Genomic DNA, 20,068 nt, shown 5'->3' on the forward strand with positions numbered 1-20,068 from the left:
CGAAGATTTGTTGGTAAGGCCCTTTTTGTTCTTGTTGATCTGAAAGCTCCAGGGTCAGATGGACTCCAGGCTATTATTTATAAGAGATTTAGCGGGACAATATGTTTGAAGACGTTCTACAAGCGGTAAATATGTCACTATTCCGTTTGGTTGGAATGATACTGTGATTGTTATGATCCCAAAAATTTATTCTACTCAGAAGGTTACCCAATTTAGGCAAGTAGTTTGTGTAATGTGGTGCACAAGATTACCGCAAAAATGGTGGTAACTCCTCTGAAGGTTTTTCTGCCAGAGATTATCAGTCCGAACTAAAGAGCATTTGTGCCTGGTAGAATGACAACATGCATTGTATTAGTGGCTTATGGGTGCTTCCATAAAATATAAAAGAGCAGAGATATCAAAAGAGAGTCGGTGTGCTATCAAACTCGATATGCAAAAAACTTATGATTGGGTAGAGTGGCATTTCTTAAGGAGATTATGTTGAAACTTGGCTTCCGGGAGAATTGCGTCGATTTCATTATGCAGTGTGTTTCAAGCATTCAAGGGGTTTACAGCAAGGAGATCCTTTATCTACTCATCTATTTTAGTATGCAATGTGTTTCCAGCCTTGGAGGACAACCGGAGGCCCCCGCACCCTTAGGGAACAATGCATGCCGCCACCGGCAAAGAAGCTGACGAAACTAGCGGCACGGGACATGAGGAAGATTCCAAAGGCGGCTAGGTTTAAGCCTCCCGGGTCATGAGAGCAAAGTGACATGGGAGTCAATTTACCGAAGGGAAAAACCCGCTTGGGTTAGAGTTGATGTGTCGTAAGGACTATTGGAAGTTTATTGTATTCGAGAAACCCGAGGACCTTGTCCCTGGACGAGTGGTATATTATCGATGACTTCATGGGGCTGGAACCTTACCTGTGAAACTCGCGTAAACTGGAGAAGCTCACTTGCACTGCTGCAAGGTGCTACTGCTGCTTCTTTCATCAACTATAACCATAGCACAATTTAGTCTGTAATTAATTCTTATATGTTGTTCATCAGGTCTCAGATTTTATATTTAAGAAGATGGGGAAACACATTCACACATCTTCTCAGGACCTCATGGATTTCAAGTGCAAAAACCTCAGGCTTTAACGAAATCATATACAAAGATGGTGATGCTTCTATCCACCTACTAGTCAAGTTTTTTATGGGCATGGGGAGGACTCTGCCGAACAACAAGATCAAACTCACTAAAGTTGATTAGCCAAACCGTATGTCAATACACTATCGACGCGTTTGGTTGGGCGGAAAAGTCGCGGCTTCCCAAACCAGCGCTTTCTGAAACGGCATCCAGTGTTTGGTACGCATACTACGTATTAGGTACCCGTGTCTTCCGATACATCGATTCACAAAACCGAAAACGGCCGGAGCGAAGGTGATTGGGAAAACGGGGTCGGATGCTCGAACCAAACTAAACGTGTATTCGGTAGAAAACCATTGGAAACCAGGGCTTCTCGATACCAGAACGAATCCGTTACCTGAGTGCGAACCAAACACGTCGTATATTTTGTTTGCTATGTCAAATTGTCAATACAGTACGGTGGTGCAGATAATTCATTTTTGAAATGGACAAAAGATTTTTGTCATCTTATTAGTTAGTTAGTTAGTAAGAATGAGAGTTCGCACAAACCAAACAAGGGCAAGGAGACCGACGTACTCACCGCATGATCGCACCTAATATTCCATGTTGGCAGTCGCCCTTGGACCGTCTGAGTATGCGTGGGTGTGGCTCCATGAAGTTCATCAGATTAATATGACAAATTCCCAACTAAGCGATGATACAGGTGACAGTGTCACGTACACTTTCGATAAGGTGCCTCATTACACTTACTTCACTAACTAACATGTAGATTAACATGCACACCTACGAATCAGAAAATTACATCTACAGAGATCCATCATGTAGCCTTAGTCAGAATTTGGACACTGATAACAAGATGAACATTACAAGACGGAGTAGCAAGCAAGCAACAAGTAAGCATTTAATGTTGTTTGAGTCTGATGATCAGTAGTAGAACGCTGGGAGCCAATCCTTGCCGTTGATGAAGTCGACGGTGAGGAACTTGGCCGCCTCCGCCTGGTCTAACCGTCGCGACCATGGCACACGCTGCGACGCGTCGGCCCCTGGCCCCGTGCAGTTGAACTCCCCGAGCATCACATGTCTGCAAAATCAAAGCAAGCACATACATATTATTGATCATTTCAAGATTTGCAATTTATTCATTGGTCGGATGCTTGATCGTGTTCGAATTTATTTGTGCGTTCGTAACGTACTCGGTGCTGCCAGAGAAGTTGTAGTTGGTCCAGCCGGCAGGGTTGACAGTCTTGGAGAGGTAGGTGTCGGCGAAGACGACGCGCGAGTAGGCCTCGTTGGCGCGGCCTAGGTACACCTCCCCAACACCATACACCTTCCCCTTGAGGAAGACGAAGCCGCTGCTGCCGCTCTCCTCCTTGCGGTCTTGCGCGGTGATGGACCCCAGGATCGGCGTCCGCCGGTCGGGCTTCACGAAGATCTCCGCGCACTGGAATATGGACTGGCCGCCGCCAAAGATGAAGTCGATGTTGCCCTGGATGTAGCAGCTCTCGTAGTAGTGTCGGCCGGTACTATCGAAGAGGGTGTGGTGGGGACTGTAGAAGGCGCAATGGTAGAAGGCCACCTTGTCGCCACTGACCATGGTGGCCACCGTGCGGATCTCCGGGTTGTTCGGCAGCCCCGCGCGCGCCGCGTTCTGTGCGCACGTACAAAACTAAGTTCTTCGGACGAAGTTTTACACAGGCTAGCAATTCGAGAATAGGAAGAGAAATAAGAGGAAAGCAACTAGGAGCGCACCCGGAAGCTAATGCCAAAGACGACGACATTGTCTGCGTGCACGGCGAACGTGGCCGACTCGGTGTTGTGCGGGGAGGCGGACTCGTAGGAGATGGACGTCCGGCCCTTGCCGTTTCCCCTCACGAAGATGAACGGCTTCGTCTCCGGAATCACGACTTTCTCCCTGCATCCATAAGAACACACACGCATTTGTGAAAACCCACCCACACCCAACAAACACATGCCTTCTTCTAGTTGCGCTGCTGCGTCCCACATGAACAAATAATTGTGCATGCATATATACGTACGCGTAGACGCCGGCGCGGAGGTGGACGACAACCCACTCGGTGTTGCCCTCCGGGACCGCATCGATGGCGGACTGGATGGTCTTGAACTCGTCGTTGGGGCCGACGATCAGCGTGCGCTTGGCGTTGAGCTTAGAGGTGAGGAGGGGCCCGTTGACAACATCGTCGCTCTTCTTGGCGAGCTTGTTGTGTGCGTCGCAGAGTGACAGCGAGAGGACCACCGCTGCGGCGAGGAGGAGGAGGCTAGGCTGGGCCATCATGGGGGGCGTGCGTGGGTGTGCTCTGCGAGAATAGTTCGCTACGCCCCAGGACATTGCCGGGGAAGTGGCTGCTAATAACACGGAGCTCGTTTGTGGCCACTCGCTACTGGTGAACATGCGAAGGCTAGGAGGGCAACGCGGGGGCATCTTGATGGTTTGCCATGCATGATTAAAGAAGCCAATAAAAAATGATCTGCGTTTTGATGGATTGTCTGGTGTGGTCTATTTTTTTATTATTTTTTTGAGGGGGGTGTGGTCTAATTTTGTAATGTGTGGCATTGCAGTATTCTAGTTCAATTTACCCGAGACCAACACACAGTATGTCAAAGAGGCGTATGTGTAAATTATTCAAGTGTGATCAAGCTCAACCTATCGAGTATTGGCACACGTGGACAGCCTTGGAGTTGGAGGCGGCCCTTTTGATGGCTCTTAACAGTCTCTAATAACTGCACCACCTGGATGATGACAATCGCTAGCAGAAAAGGCACTCACCTTCGGGTTCCAGCGTCCACCATACTGCTGCAGCAGCGTCTTCCATTCCGGTCCCGAATTCTACCATCCTCCACTTTGGCGTTCTCCAGATGTTGCTGCTGCTTCTAGAGAACGCCGAATAGTATAATCTCCTCATCCAAATAGTAACATGACCTCTGCACACCAGTAGTAGAATGTCGGTGGTAAATTGCAAACCTTTATTTACACGTGTCCCTTCTAGGACATTCGACAAAATTAGAACGATGTAGAGAGATCAAAGTGGCCAATGAGAAGGCGGCGTCTTCCCCTGCTTTCATCAGTCTGTCCACCCATATTCTGACGGTGATCGGTTTTTGTCCGGTTTTCCGTTAGTTAACTGGGCAATTCTTTTATGCTTAATTAATCGATGAGGCAAATCTTTTGCCTCCGTTTCGAAAAAAAAATATTCTGACGGTGAAAGAGTTAAAGAGTTACATGTTACCTTGATACTTCATTTTGGGTCAAAACAAAATCCACCCTTTGCCTTTCCCGAATAATTCAGAGATGAACCAACCAACCAACAGATGCACTTGTCCGAGTACCCATGCATGTTGCCCAAGCATTCCAGTTCCAGACTGTTGGTGTATAGCAAACCAGGGCTGAAAATAAACAAAATCTGCTTCTATTGCATACCAGTGGAAGGTTTTGCCGATGATTACAAGTCTTTTTAAGTCGAGAAGATTGTGTATGCGCTGGCATTCAAACAAACAAAAAAAGAACTTCATAAGTATGGTTCATCTTGAGACGTCTGAACACAAACAAACATCCTTGGCGCTGGCAGAAGTTAATTGCGAGAGGGGCCTGGGCTTGCGGACCATGCATACTACTAGTAACCTATGATTCCGATCTCAAATTCATGAACATTTTTTCGAAATTCCTGAACATTTGCCATTTTTCGGAACTGTTTTTAATTCATAAATCTTTTTTTTCAAATTTGTGAACTTTCTTTAATTCTTGATTTTTTAAAAAAAATTGCATACATTTTTCAATTCAAGATTTTTTGATTCGTGTAGAGAATGTGAATTTTCGAACACTTTTTGGAATTCATGAAGAATTTTTCAAATTCGAACATTTTTTAAGTCATTTTTGAAATCTATGAATTTTTACAAATTCACTTTTTTTTCAAATTTACAAACCTTTTGTATTAAAATAAAAACTGATTAAATGTATAAAATATATATCTATACCTACTAATAAAAGAAATAGGTATTCTTAATCCGTCATACTATTTTATAGATAACCCCTGATGTTTCTGACATTAAACCCGCTGTACATATCAAATGTTTTTTTTTAAATACTCATATCTTCTAAACCGTAACTCCAATTTAACATGTTATATATGAAATTTGATCAGAAAAACATATAGAATCAGAATATAATGTTATTTTACCTGTATACTATTTAGGGTGCAATCTTAATCAACAATGCATTACCCGTTTTTCATTCATATCGGTACTGGTCCGGATTGTGGATGAACATCTCAGCAAAATCAGGATTGGAGACGAAATTGAAGATCACTTGCCCGTTTCTTTCTACGTATTAAATCCACATGCAAGCCATGTATAAATAAAAGACATGTGAAATCTTGAACTTGCGCTTTTGTTGACAAAGATTATCTTTGTTTGGGCCGTAGCTACAAATACTTAAATTATAGATCTTTTTCTGTAAATTAAAAACATGTGGTATTCTTTTTTTCCGTTGCAATGCACGGTCCTTTTGCTAGTTCATGAAAAACGGGAGGGAACACATCGGCTGTCGCTCGCTACGTGATGGGCTTCCACCCGCTCTAGGTGAGCGGCGCATGTGATGCGTGTACATAGGACCACCGCGAGCGAGCCGGCGGCCGCCTCCGCCGCGTCCTCCCGCCGGCACACACCCGCGCCCTCGCCTTTGGCCTCCTCCCGGACCTCCTCCTCGACAACTTCCTCCTCGGCGGCTACTCCAAGCTCGCTCGCCGCCTGTTCGACCGTATGCCCGGCCGCAACCTCGTCTCCTGGGGCTCCGCCATCCCCATCTACGTGCAGCACGGCCGCGAGGGGGACGCGCTCGCCCTCTTCGCCGCCTTCCGGGGCGCCCAACGAGTTCCTGCTCGCCAGCGCCCTCAGGGCCTGCGCGGTGCGCGCAGTCGAGGGCGGCCCAGTATATTGCTGGCATGTATTCTTGGCTGTACTGACGATAGAAGCTGCTCCCAGATTATGTAATATGAGAAGCCCCTCAACAGCCTAGCAAGGTGAAAAAAAGCACTGTATGTTGTTTCTGAAGTTCTTGTACAGTTTTCTGTAAAAAAAAATTACCTGTTCATGATCTATTAGCAGACCTGTCCTGCAACTTTTGTGTGCTCATACCTGCTATGCATTGGACAGTCAGTGTAGTTATAGTGTGTATTTACGTACCACTGCAGGAAAAGTGAGGAGAAACTTGCAGAAAAAAGTGAAGAATAGGTTGAACATTTATGTTCAAGGAAACAAAAAGGAATTTATTTTTGCGGGTGAAATAAAAAGGAATCTATCCACCTTTCTGTGGCTGAGTTGTGTAAATTTTCTAATGCAGGTCTGCATCCATGAGACCATGACAATCCTTTCATCACACTCTTAGCTGTTTCTCAAAAAAAGAAATAGAAATTGACTACCTCCAGGTGCCTTATCTGCTTTTACTCCAACCCAGTAGCTCCGTTTGACCATTTTGTCACTGTGTATTTTGCATATGAATCAAACTTTGAGACTTCCCTCCTCTTTCTTCCATTATGTTCATAAACCTGACTTCGAGTCACTCATTGTTCGTTTCTGATTTTGCATGCCCTGAAGCATATGGGGATTGATGTGGCGTGAACTATTGGTTACATGTATTCAGACAGCTGGACGCGGAGGCTGGGAAGAAAGCTATAATTTTCTGTGTTCTGGTTATAGCTGAATGGTTCAGAAACAGAGTCCACTTTTTGCCATCTGTAGCTGCCCTGGCGTGTGCCCTTTTTGGGCGCAGCGAGTTATTTTGTTTACAATTCTTGGATTGGCATCTGTAGCTGTGTTTTGGGTGGTCATCTGGTAATTACAAGTTAACCTCGCCATGTATTTGCATTATCTGTTAACTGTACATAGTATTTTGCTCTATCTGGGTTAATTACTGGTAGGGTACAATAGATGCATTTCTGGGGAGTTAGTTTATGCAGCAGCTGTGTCTTATACTCCAAACTCTCTATGATAACTACTGCGGTTCCTTGGCTGGTGTTCTGAAATTATGTGGCGTGCTTATATATACTGTCGTTTTCCTATTCTTTTTTTCCAGAGAACTGTAGTTTTTAGCTATATATTAAATGACACTAAACTTAGACATTATGAACCATGAAGCATTAATATAACTGCCGTGTCAATGTCAACAAGCTTTTCCTATATATATGAACCATGAAGCATTTGATGGTCATAACTCATCAGTCCCACTTATAGAAGTACTCAACATTACCTCCGATCCTCAGCAACGATGGCCAAGTACACGAGAAATAGTGTCCAGGGATTTGTGCTACTTTGTTTCATTCTAGTGGTGTGTTTAATTTGTTAACAATTGTCTCAAGTAGCACAAGATCATTTAAGATTCTTGTCTGTATTCTGTTTCCCTTCCAATAAATATTGCTCCTTCTTAAGGTCACCAATACTATGCACTGACACTACCCAGTTTCTAGCAATCACAATTGTTGATAATTTTATTCTTTTGGTAATTCTATGCACCAAGTGTTTTGCATATCTGACTGTTGATTAGCATCTCCCCACACAAAAATGCATTAGCATCACTGTTAGAAGTTTTGGTCTGACCTATTTATTATCGACCAGGTACTTTACACTGCAGATGCTTCTATGGCTTTAGGCCATTAGCTAGACCTTATGGGGTTTTGAGTTAACACTTAATAGGGGCATAATTTCCTGTGTAGGCTCAACAAGGCTTTGCTTCTTAACACAAAAAATGCTTATTCTGTTGCAGGTTTGGATTGATATGTTCAGTGCAGTATCGAGTTCAACTTACGAGAAACAACTTGCCAGGAGAAACAATTTTCGTACACATGTTTTTTCAAGCTTTATTAGATGGAAATTTGAAATTACAGCTTCAACTTTGCTGTAAAAAATCAGTAATTGGTGAGTGTTCAACACATTCGAGTTAATTCGTTGCAGGTAGAGATTACCAAAGTGGTATTTGTATTCATGTACTGCCAGTCAAAGCTATTTCAGTGAGATCAAGACAATATGGTATGTAAGATGCTGGATTATGGACCCCATGGCTACCAACTTCCTGCTATGCTGCGTGTTCCAAGCTCAGCTCAGGTACATGATTCTGTGCCTATCATGAACCATAATTGTCATACTGGATCTGTATTAACTAATAATTGATGATAATTCAGGGGAGCTGCTCTACACAAAGACAGAAATATGTGTGCATTTGATTTTCTTTCTAACTGTTTCAGGAGATCAGGAGAATTCGTCTAATGTTCGGGATGTCAGCAAAGCAGCTGCAAGCTATGCAGGAAACAGGAAATCGGTCAAAGGGTGTTCAGCTATTAATCATTAATAGTCCTGTTACGGTAATTATTCATTAACCATGAACTTGCCTTTCTGCCACATTCCATTTTCAGATATTATTTGAAATCTATGATGGTGCACATGCTTTAAGTTGCACCTATAAAATTAACAGTTGGTGATGAATAAACAATTCAATATCTGTAGCCAACAATATCTGTTTGCTGATCAATCAAAAAATATAATTAGAAAGACACCATAAAGACATGTGACAGAATAAGACTTGCTTTGCTTGCTGAGAATGGTTGATTGTACTTATTGAGTGGTTGATTTTAGTAGTTGAAGGTTGACTTCTTTGAGACTGTTAGTACTTACAACAGCTTGTCGATTGACTATCTGACTTGACTGGTTAATACATATTGGAATTGACCGGAGTTGTAATGAGTAATGACTGATCAGATCTAATGCAAAATACTCAAGCATGCCTGTTTAAGCTCGGTGATTATGTACAATAATTGCACATAGCAATTCTGAAAACAGATAACACGCCGTCATCCTCATCACCGGACGGTTATAGTAGCCACCCACAAGCACCCGAATGGCCACCTTTTAAATAGGTGGATGGTTTCCCGGTGCTCAACTCTTCCAACCACCTTACAAATAACGATGATCTTTACAGATAAGGACGATTATGGCCACATAATCTCTCTCTCCTTTTCTTTATCCATATAACGATATAATGATAGCTAGCTTTCCATAGACAAATTACTAAGCACACATTCATCATATTGCACAACAACAGGCGTACAGGTGGCAATTTTATTACAATTAATATACTGTGTTTGAAGGTTTGGTAGACGAGTAGTGCAAACTAAACTTGATATTTTAAAAGTGTGTTACGATCACATACTTACTGTATAGCTGGGAGCATATTAATTTTGACCGGAGGTCAGCTGGTGTGCCGCCGGTACACTGTGGGCACCAGCACGAGCGGCGTCTTGAGGAGGAGGATTAGCTTGCCGTCCTCCTCCATGCTGACTGCCGTCCCCTCTGGGAGTGACCACTCGAAACAGCACAACAAGTTAGCCAGCGTGAACTCCACGGTGGCCGCACTCATAGAAATGGCGGGGCATATCCGCCGGCCCGCGCCGAACGGCGTTAGCTCGAAATGTGCGCCCTTGAAGTCTATCTCGCTCGCCTCAAACCTCTCTGGCTTGAACTCCTCCGGGGCATCAGGCCAGCTTGCTGGGTCCCTGCCAATGGCCCACTCATTCACATAGATCCGCGTCTTGGCCGGCACGTCATAGCCGCCAATGTGGGTGTCCCGTATGGCCTCCCTCGGCAGCAACATCGGCGCTGGCGGGTGCAGCCGTAGGGTCTCCTTCACCACCATCTTGAGGTGGGTCAGCTTGGCTAGGTCGTCAGGTCGCACCCTCTCGTTGCTGCCCACCACGGCCCTGATCTCATTTTGCACCTTCTTCAGTAGTAGCGGCTTCCGGAGCAGTTCCGCCATCGCCCATAGGATCGTCACCGAGGCCGTGTCCGAGCCACCAATGAATGTGCTCTGCGTGCATACATGATGGCGAGTGACCTCGGTTAGTTGATCTTTTTTCCCTCAGTCGGAACAGGACCAAAGACAGGATGTAGAGGCAACTATGTAACATACAAAGAGGATGGCCTTGACGTGGTCTCTCGTGATGTTGAGGGTGCCACGGTTGTCCTTCCAGAAGCCGATGAGGCGGTCGACGAGGTCACCGTTGTGACGCTTGACGCGCTGAGGGTCAAGATGCTGCTCAATGATGATCTCGAAGAAGGCATCAAGCTGCTTGAAGATTCGCTTCGCTCGCGGCGACCAAAGAGGCCGGTTATTCGGTCGACTAGGCGGCCGGCAATGTTGGGGAAGTGGTCCTCGGCGGAAAAGCTGGCCTGCACATGTGTGGCTTCCTCGAGCATGTGCTCCAAGTTCTTGTGGTGTGGGAACTTATCGCTGTTGTACATGTCGCCAAACCCCAGCATGCCGATGATGCCGTCGACCAGGGTGAAGATGTGCTCCTTGAGCGCTACCGGCTCTCCAGCCAAGCCGCTCAAGGTGTTCATCAGTTTCTCCACCTGATCATGAATACACTCCATAACTTTACAGTCCTCCTCGATCGCATCAGTTGCACTCATTCTACATGGTCATGGTCGTACCTGATGCTGACGTGCGTGCCATGTAGTCTTGGTGTGGTACACGCCGAAGAGTTCAACCACGAGGAGCTTGCGCATCTGGTGCCAGTAGGCACCGTACGGCGCGAACCCGACGTTGTTGTGGCCGTAGGACAGCTGTTTCATCCCTGGGGATACGGGCCGGGTGCAACAATCCTCGTCATGCGTCTTCATCACCTCCCGCGCCACCTCAGCCGATGACACCACTATCGTCGGCACCGCGCCTAGCTGCAGCTGCATCACCGGCCCATGCTGCCGCGCCATATCCCTTAAGCTCTGGTGCGGCAGCAGGCCTAGCTGGTGCAGGTTCCCCAAGATTGGCACCCGGGCTGGGCCTGGCGGCAGCCTGGGCCCTTTGTTGCCCAGCCTCCTCAACAAGAACATGAGGGAGATGACCGGAAGGAGTGCTAGCAGGAGCTGCCATTGTATTTGTTGGGCTATGGAGAGGAGCTCTGAGCTGAGTGCAGACATGGCCATTTTCTTTTCCTAATAATTTGGTGATGTTGCGTGCTGCTGCTTGTGTGCTAGAGGCCCAGCTTTTATACATTTGAGAGAAGCCTGGACTGTAGGAAGGATGGACAGCGAGTCAGTGTCTCAGTCACAGTGTTTAAGCAAAGCTTGTGTACTATATGTAAGCTTGTAACTAGAACTGCTCTCTACAGACAGACGTTTCACCTAGAATCCCAATCGATCTGCGTGCCACTTGTCTCTCGTGTCTTCTCCTTTCTCCAAACACTACTTGGATCTTTGCATGTCTACAGTTTTTTCACGATGTATTTGTTCTGGCATCTTGTTTTTGTTTAGAGAGATGATACTTGCTCATGAATTCATTTAGCCCAACCACCGTAACAGTTACTCTCTGTTTCACCTAATCCTTGTGAGTGGTACTGGTATCTTGTCGGCAACACGTTTTTGTTTTTGTTTTTTCAATTAACAACCTGTCATCCATCAGTTTTCATTAAAGAAACCCCAAAACAATTCAATGCATAGTTCAAAACCAACAGGAAAGTAGACCAAACAGTTCCAGAAAGAGCATGTACAGCCGCACCTAGCTAATCTGACCCTTCAAACGTCCGCAGCAAAGACTGATAAAAACGTCGCACACATAGTTCTCCAGGGTGGCTCAGTTGAACCTAACGTGTCGCCGCTGCCAACCCCCGCTCACCCCCAGCTCCCCCTTGCCGCCATCGGGCGACGTCGGAGGCGGCAGGACTCCCTCGCTCGGTTGCACGCAGTGGCCACCCATGGGTGGCGCGGTGGGTGACGTGAGGCTGGGCTCTGGGTGGCAGACCTAGGGTCTCTCTCTGGCGGTGGCAGGCTGTAGGGGCGGCTTTGGTGCAGGGTTCTCGCGAGGTTGTGGGCGCGTGGGCGCAGTGGAGTCCGAGAGGCGTGGACCTGACACATGTACGGCACAACTGTGTTGGGCGCTGGGTGCTGCCCCCTGCACCTCCCCACCTTTATATAGGTAGGGGGGAGGGCACTAGTAGAAAAAGGGTCAAACGTGAAGCACATTAGTGCCGGTTTGATTTTGGCCCGGTACTAATGGTACCATTAATGCCGGTTCGAACGGATTTGCATTAATGTCAGTTCGTGTTAAACCTTTAGTATCGGTTCGTGGCACGAACCGGTACTAAAGGGGTGGTGGCAGGCTGGCGTCAGGCCGGGGCCCCACGATCACCTTTAGTATCGGTTCGTGGCACAAACTGGTACTAAAGGTCTAACCTTTAGTACCGGTTCGTGCCATGAACCGGTACTAAAGGGGTCTGACCTATAGTGCCGGTTCCCCCCCCCCCCCCCCCCGGTGTGTCGCCATTTCAGTTCTGAAAAAATCAAAAGAAAATGATAAAAACTTCAAAAAATAAAATCCTTCGAGAGGTATTTATATTACTACATCTACTAGTTAGGAAAATTTGAAAACTACAATTTGGACATGTTTTGCAAAAAGTGTAGGGAAAATGTAAAACGGCTATAACTTTTGCATACGATGTCGGAAAAAAAACGTATAATATATCAAAAAATTCAGCACGAAAATTCGCATCCGATGGAGACTGCCTACGGCTTGTTTGGAATTTTTTAGAATCTTCAAATTCCAAAAGGAAAAAAAGATATGGTCAAATTTCAGTTTTTTTTTAAAAAATTTGGTTAAATCTGGTCAAACTACTTATTCAAGAACTATTAATGTTACTACATAATTATTCAAGAATATTAGTGTTACTAAATAATTATTTCAATTTTTTGAATTTTGGTCAAATCTGGTCAAACTATGGTCAAACTTATTCAAGAAATATTAGCGTTACTAAATAATTACTGTTTTTAGAATAATAGTTTCAAACTCAAACGGTGAAATGTGTGACTTCATGCTCAAGCTAAACTCCTGAGGGTTAATAGGATTGACATCTTACTAGTGTCAGGAAAACAACAAATGCAGACTCGGAAACGAAGGAGAATAGAACCCGAAAGTTAAGCGTGCTCGGGCTGGAGTAGTGAGAGGGATGGGTGATCGGTCGGGAAGTTAGATGATTTGGAATGAGTGATCCACACTTGAACAGTTAAGAGAGGTGACTAGAGACTAAATCATCAAATAATTCAGAAAAATCAAAAATAAAAAAAAATCAAAAAAAAATTCCAAAATTTTCAAAAAAAATTAAAAAAAACCTTTAGTACCGGTTGGTAACACCAATCGGTACTAAAGGTCCCCCATACCAAGGCGCGAGCTCACGCCACGTGGTGGCACTTTAGCGCCGGTTCGTGCCGAACCGGTACTAAAGGGGGGGGGGCTTTAGTGCCCACCCTTTAGTGCCGGTTATGGAACCAGCACTAAAGACCCTTACGAACCGGCGCTAAAGCTCCGTTTTCTACTAGCGGGGGGGGGGGGGGGGGGGGGTTGGTGACTTGCCCTCCAAACCCCTAGGGTCGTTGGTCAAGGGGTGGGGGGATCCCCTCTTTTTGGTCCCCACCAATTGCTATTCCTTTTTTAGGGATCTTGATTTTATCCTTGGGGATATGATGTTATTCCTTTTGGGGGATTTTGGTGCGCCTAGACCAGGGATGTGGGGTCTTGCCCCACTACCCACGTCCATGTGGGTCCCCTCATGCAGGTCGCCCCACTCTGGAACCTTCTAGAACCTTTTCGGTATAATTCCAAAAAATCATTAACCTTTTCTAAAACCCCGAATATGAATTCCCATATATAAATATTTACCTCCGGACCATTCCGGAGCTCCTCGTGATGTCCCGGTCCCATCTAAGACTACAAACAACTTTCAGACTTCACCATATAAATATCCCAATACTATCCTAGCGTTACCGAACGGTAAGTGTGTGACCCTACATGTTCGAGAACATGCAGACATGACCGAGACTCCTCTTCGATCAATAATCAATAGCGTGACCTTGATGTCCATATTGACTCCAATATGATCAACGAAGATCTTTATCGGTTTGAACCACGATGTCGAGGATTCAGTTAATCCCGTATATAATTCCGCTTGTCTGGCGATATGTTCCTTGCCCGAGATTTGATCGTTGGTATCCCCATACCTAGTTCAGTCTCGTTACCGGCAAGTCCCTTTACTCGTTCCAGAATACAAGATCCCCATGACTAAACTCATTAGTCACATGCTTGCAACCTAGTCACAATGTTATATTACCGAGAGGGCCTAGAGATATCTCTCTGTCACATGCGGCGACAAATCCCAGGATCCATGCAACCCAACAAACACTTTCCGTGATACCTATAGAGCATCTTTATGATCACCAATTATGAAGTGACGTTTGATAACCACAAATTATTCTTCCAACATTCAGGAGTGGCATGATCTCATGGTCTAAGGAACATATACTTGACATGAAGAAAGATGTAGCAAATAAACTAAGTGATACGATCTAATCCTAAGCTTACGGTTGGGTCTATACATCACATCATTATCGTAATGATGTGAACCCGTTATCAAATAACAACTTATGTCTATAATTACGAAACCTTAACTATCTTTGATCAATGAGCTAGTTTAGTAGGGGCTACCTAGGGACACAATATTTTTTATGTATCCGCACATGTATTTAAGTTTTCAGTCAATACAATTATAGCATGCATAATAAACATTTATCGTGAATAAGGAAATATCATAATAAATATGTATTATTGCCTCTAGGGCATATTTTCAATAGTCTCCCACTTGCACTAAGTCAATAATTTGGTTCACATATAGTAATGAATCTATCACCCATAGAGTTCTGGTGCTGATCATGTTTTGCTCGTGGGAGAGGTTGAGTCAACGGGTCTGCCACATTCAGATCCGTATGAACTATGCAAAGCTCTATGTCTTCTTCCTTGATGTAATCACGGATGGAGTTGAAGCGGCGTTTGATATGTTTGGTCTTCTTGTGAAACCTGAGCTCCTTTGCAATGACAATGGCGTGAGTGTTGTCACAATAGATAGTCACGGGATCCGATGCACAAGGAACCACTCCTAGATTGGACATGAACTCCTTTATGCATACTCCTCATGTGTCGCTTCCGAAGCAGCTATATATTCAACCTCACTTGTAGATGCTGCTACCACGCTCTGCTTGGAGCTACTTCAACTGAATATTTATGACCTCCATAAACGAGAAATATTTCCTTAGTCCTTTTTGAGTCATTCGAAACAATGCCAAAGCTAGCATCTATGTAACACTTCACAATGAGATCTTTATGACCTTCATAAACGAGAAATATTTCCTTAGCCCCCTTTAGATACTTAATGATATTTTTGACCACTGTCCAATGATCCACTCGTGGAGCAATCATCGTCCTTCACCCACGGCATGGCTCACGGCGCGGCCTAGCTGTCGCCCGACAGCGCATCACATGGGCCTGGCGTGGAGCAATCTACGCTCACCACCCGTGGCGCGGCTCACTACACGATCCAACCGTTGCCAGACAAATCCCAGTAAACATTTTAGCCCCACTACCCACGTCCATGTGGGTCCCCTCATGCAGGTCGCCCCACTCTGGAACCTTCTAGAACCTTTTCGGTATAATTCCAAAAAATCATTAACCTTTTCTAAAACCCCGAATATGAATTCCCATATATAAATATTTACCTCCGGACCATTCCGGAGCTCCTCGTGATGTCCCGGTCCCATCTAAGACTACAAACAACTTTCAGACTTCACCATATAAATATCCCAATACTATCCTAGCGTTACCGAACGGTAAGTGTGTGACCCTACATGTTCGAGAACATGCAGACATGACCGAGACTCCTCTTCGATCAATAATCAATAGCGTGACCTTGATGTCCATATTGACTCCAATATGATCAACGAAGATCTTTATCGGTTTGAACCACGATGTCGAGGATTCAGTTAATCCCGTATATAATTCCGCTTGTCTGGCGATATGTTCCTTGCCCGAGATTTGATCGTTGGTATCCCCATACCTAGTTCAGTCTCGTTACCGGCAAGTCCCTTTACTCGTTCCAGAATACAAGATCCCCATGACTAAACTCATTAGTCACATGCTTGCAACCTAGTCACAATGTTATATTACCGAGAGGGCCTAGAGATATCTCTCTGTCACATGCGGCGACAAATCCCAGGATCCATGCAACCCAACAAACACTTTCCGTGATACCTATAGAGCATCTTTATGATCACCAATTATGAAGTGACGTTTGATAACCACAAATTATTCTTCCAACATTCAGGAGTGGCATGATTTCATGGTCTAAGGAACATATACTTGACATGAAGAAAGATGTAGCAAATAAACTAAGTGATACGATCTAATCCTAAGCTTACGGTTGGGTCTGTACATCACATCATTATCGTAATGATGTGAACCCGTTATCAAATAACAACTTATGTCTATAATTACGAAACCTTAACTATCTTTGATCAATGAGCTAGTTTAGTAGGGGCTACCTAGGGACACAATATTTTTTATGTATCCGCACATGTATTTAAGTTTTCAGTCAATACAATTATAGCATGCATAATAAACATTTATCGTGAATAAGGAAATATCATAATAAATATGTATTATTGCCTCTAGGGCATATTTTCAATAGTCTCCCACTTGCACTAAGTCAATAATTTGGTTCACATATAGTAATGAATCTATCACCCATAGAGTTCTGGTGCTGATCATGTTTTGCTCGTGGGAGAGGTTGAGTCAACGGGTCTGCCACATTCAGATCCGTATGAACTATGCAAAGCTCTATGTCTTCTTCCTTGATGTAATCACGGATGGAGTTGAAGCGGCGTTTGATATGTTTGGTCTTCTTGTGAAACCTGAGCTCCTTTGCAATGACAATGGCGTGAGTGTTGTCACAATAGATAGTCACGGGATCCGATGCACAAGGAACCACTCCTAGATTGGACATGAACTCCTTTATGCATACTCCTCATGTGTCGCTTCCGAAGCAGCTATATATTCAACCTCACTTGTAGATGCTGCTACCACGCTCTGCTTGGAGCTACTTCAACTGAATATTTATGACCTCCATAAACGAGAAATATTTCCTTAGTCCTTTTTGAGTCATTCGAAACAATGCCAAAGCTAGCATCTATGTAACACTTCACAATGAGATCTTTATGACCTTCATAAACGAGAAATATTTCCTTAGCCCCCTTTAGATACTTAATGATATTTTTGACCACTGTCCAATGATCCACTCGTGGAGCAATCATCGTCCTTCACCCACGGCATGGCTCACGGCGCGGCCTAGCTGTCGCCCGACAGCGCATCACATGGGCCTGGCGTGGAGCAATCTACGCTCACCACCCGTGGCGCGGCTCACTACACGATCCAACCGTTGCCAGACAAATCCCAGTAAACATTTTAGCCAATCAATAATCCTAAAAAAGCCGACCAATATAGCCTAGCAAGCTTTTCTAAAAGAAATGTGATGCATATTACACAACGTTTTAAATAGCCAACTATAGCCCCATTATAGCTGTTTGAGCAGGTGCTGCTATGTGGCATAGCCCTCTAAACTTACGAAATCTATAGCCTTGCTATATCTTATTTAAAGAACCGCCGCTATTTGACATAGCCTGCTATTTAAGACACTGGTATTATATATGACCACCCTGACCGAGCGGGCGGGCGGCCGCGCATGAGTGGAGCCTCGGCCAGATGCTCCTCTCATGCCTCGTTGCCGACCGCCTCCGCCGCGTCCTCTGGCCGGCACACGCCCGTGCCCTCGTCTCGGCCCTACTCCCGGACCTCTTCCTCGCCAACCTCCTCCTCCGCAGCTACTCCAACCTTCCCCGCCTCCGCGACGCCTGCCGCCTGTTCGACAGTATGCCGAGTGGCAACCTCGTTTCCTGGGGTTCCGCCATTTCCATGTACGCGCAGCACCGCCGCAGGGGCGATTCGCTCGCCCTCTTCGCCGCCTTTCGGAGCGCCGCCGCCGCCTGCCCCGCCGGCGAGCCGCCCAATGAATTCCTGCTTGCCAGCGCCCGCGGGGCCTGCGCGCAGTCGAGGGAGGCCCGCTTCGGCGAGCAGATGCATGGTGTCGCCGCAAAGATTGGCCTGGACGCAAATGTGTATGTGGGTACTGTGCTGGCCAAGGCTGGTCGCTTCAACGCCGCGATGCTGGTCTTCGACGGCCTCCCGGCGAGGAAACCGGTCACCTGGACCGCAATGATCATGGGGTACTCTCAGGCTGGTCAGGCTGGTGTTACCTTGTAGCTATTTGGGAAGATGGGGCTCTATGGTGTCTGCCCTGACAGGTTTGTGCTGGCCAGCGCCGCCAGCGTTTGCTCTGCGCTTGGGTTTGTAGAGGGTGGCAGGCAGATACCTGGCTATGCGTACCGAACCGCGGCGGAGTCATATGCGTCGGTGGTCAACGCGCTGATCGATCTGTACTGTAAATGCTATACGATCTCATTGGCTCACAGGCTGTTTGATTCCATGGAGAACCGCAATCTTGTGTCTTGGACGACGATGATCTCTGGTTACATGCAGAATTCGCTCGATGGTGAAGCCATGTCCATATTCTGGCAGCTGAGGCGGGCTGGGTGGCAGCCGGATGTTTTCGCTTGCACATCTTGAACTCGTGTGGCTCTTTGGCAGCGATATGGCAAGGAAGGCAGGTACATTCTCATGCTACAAAGGCTGATCTAGAGTCTGATGAGTATGTCAAGAATGTTCTGATTGTCATGTATGCTAAATGCGATCGTCTAGCAGAAGCAAGAGCGGTATTTGAAGCCTTGGCAGAAGATGATGCGATTTCTTACAATGCAATGATCGAAGGATATGCAAGGCTGGGTGACCTTACAGGAGCAGTTGAAATATTCAGTAAGATGAGATATTGCTCACTAAAGCCAAGCCTACTGACATTTGTTTCGCTGCTTGGGGTGTCCTCATCCCGGCCAGACATTGAAGTGAGCAAGCAGATTCATTGTCTCATCGTAAAATCAGGAACTTCATTGGACCTATATGCAGGGAGTGCTCTGATCGACGTCCATTCAAAGTTTCCCTTCTGGACGATGCGAAAGTTGTATTCAGCCTGATGCACAACAGGGAAATGGTAATCTGGAATGCCATGATTTTTGGCCTTGCACAGAATGAGCGCGGGGAAGAGGCTGTGAAACTTTTTAACCAGCTTTGTATATCTGGGCTAACACCTAATGAGTTCACGTTTGTTCCATTGGTAACTGTGGGAAACACCCTGGCAAGCATGTTTCATGGACAGCAGTTCCATGCCCAGATCATCAAAGCAGCAGGTGTGACGGTGACCCCCATGTTTCAAATGCTCTCATAGACATGTATGCAAAGTGTGGCTTCATTGAAGAAGGATGGCTGTTGTTTGAGTCAACATTGGGAGAGGATGTCATCTGTTGGAACTCGATGATTTCGACATACGTGCAGCACGGTCATGCTGAGGAAGCTCTTCGTGTTTTTGGGATGATGGGAGGGGCTGGGGTAGAGCCGAACTATGTGACATTTGCCGGTGTGTTGTCAGGATGTGCTCAGAGGGCGGAGGCTGATTGCTGAAGTGATATATATGCAGTACTGGATGAGCTGACAAGTCTACTTAAAAAGGGTATCTCCCTGATACCTCTGAACTTACTTTGCTTGATGGGAATGGTTGATGGTACTGGTAATTATATACTCCCTCAGTTCCTAAATATTTGTCTTTCTAGAGATTTCAACAAATGACTACATACGCAGGGGCGGGCCCACGTTGGCCCAACAGGTAGCACAGGACACCGGGTAAGAAATCTCTCTACCTTATGCCCATATAGAGCCCAATAGAGAGGGACACCGGTACTGCTCCAATCGGCCCAACAAACATCGCGGGCACGCGACCCAGGAAGGAGCGCAGCCAGCGCGTGACGCTCGGATGGAGCCGCCCTCATGATGCGAGTCATCGGCCGCGAACGAACAGGTCGCCAGGTCCTCCACAGTCCACACCACATCGATCGATGTCGATCTGATCTATATGTG

General features: G+C 45.9%; 1 protein-coding gene and 2 pseudogenes across 2 annotated transcripts; 1 reads left to right on the plus strand and 2 right to left on the minus strand.

Annotated features, from left to right (window-relative positions):
• Positions 1-1,767: 1,767 nt before the first annotated feature.
• LOC125531817 (putative pectinesterase 67) lies at positions 1,768-3,463 on the minus strand. The gene is made up of 4 exons (XM_087545694.1): positions 3,153-3,463; positions 2,866-3,028; positions 2,310-2,764; positions 1,768-2,197 (listed from the first exon to the last, which is right to left on the minus strand). The coding sequence occupies exons 1-4, from the start codon at positions 3,461-3,463 to the stop codon at positions 2,041-2,043; spliced, it is 1,086 nt and encodes a 361-aa protein (XP_087401820.1). The 3' UTR covers positions 1,768-2,040.
• A 5,258-nt stretch (positions 3,464-8,721) lies between these two features.
• Positions 8,722-11,114, minus strand: LOC147982484 (4-hydroxyphenylacetaldehyde oxime monooxygenase-like; annotated as a pseudogene). The gene is made up of 3 exons (XR_015617852.1): positions 10,609-11,114; positions 10,085-10,527; positions 8,722-9,982 (listed from the first exon to the last, which is right to left on the minus strand). The product of XR_015617852.1 is annotated as a 4-hydroxyphenylacetaldehyde oxime monooxygenase-like (transcript).
• Positions 11,115-16,923: 5,809 nt separating this feature from the next.
• On the plus strand, positions 16,924-19,615 carry LOC147982485 (pentatricopeptide repeat-containing protein At4g39530 pseudogene; annotated as a pseudogene).
• The last annotated feature ends 453 nt before the right edge of the window (positions 19,616-20,068 follow it).

Source organism: Triticum urartu, chromosome 3A (assembly GCF_056163025.1).
Source record: "Triticum urartu cultivar PI428250 chromosome 3A, HENAU_Tu73, whole genome shotgun sequence".
NCBI lineage: Eukaryota > Viridiplantae > Streptophyta > Magnoliopsida > Poales > Poaceae > Triticum > Triticum urartu.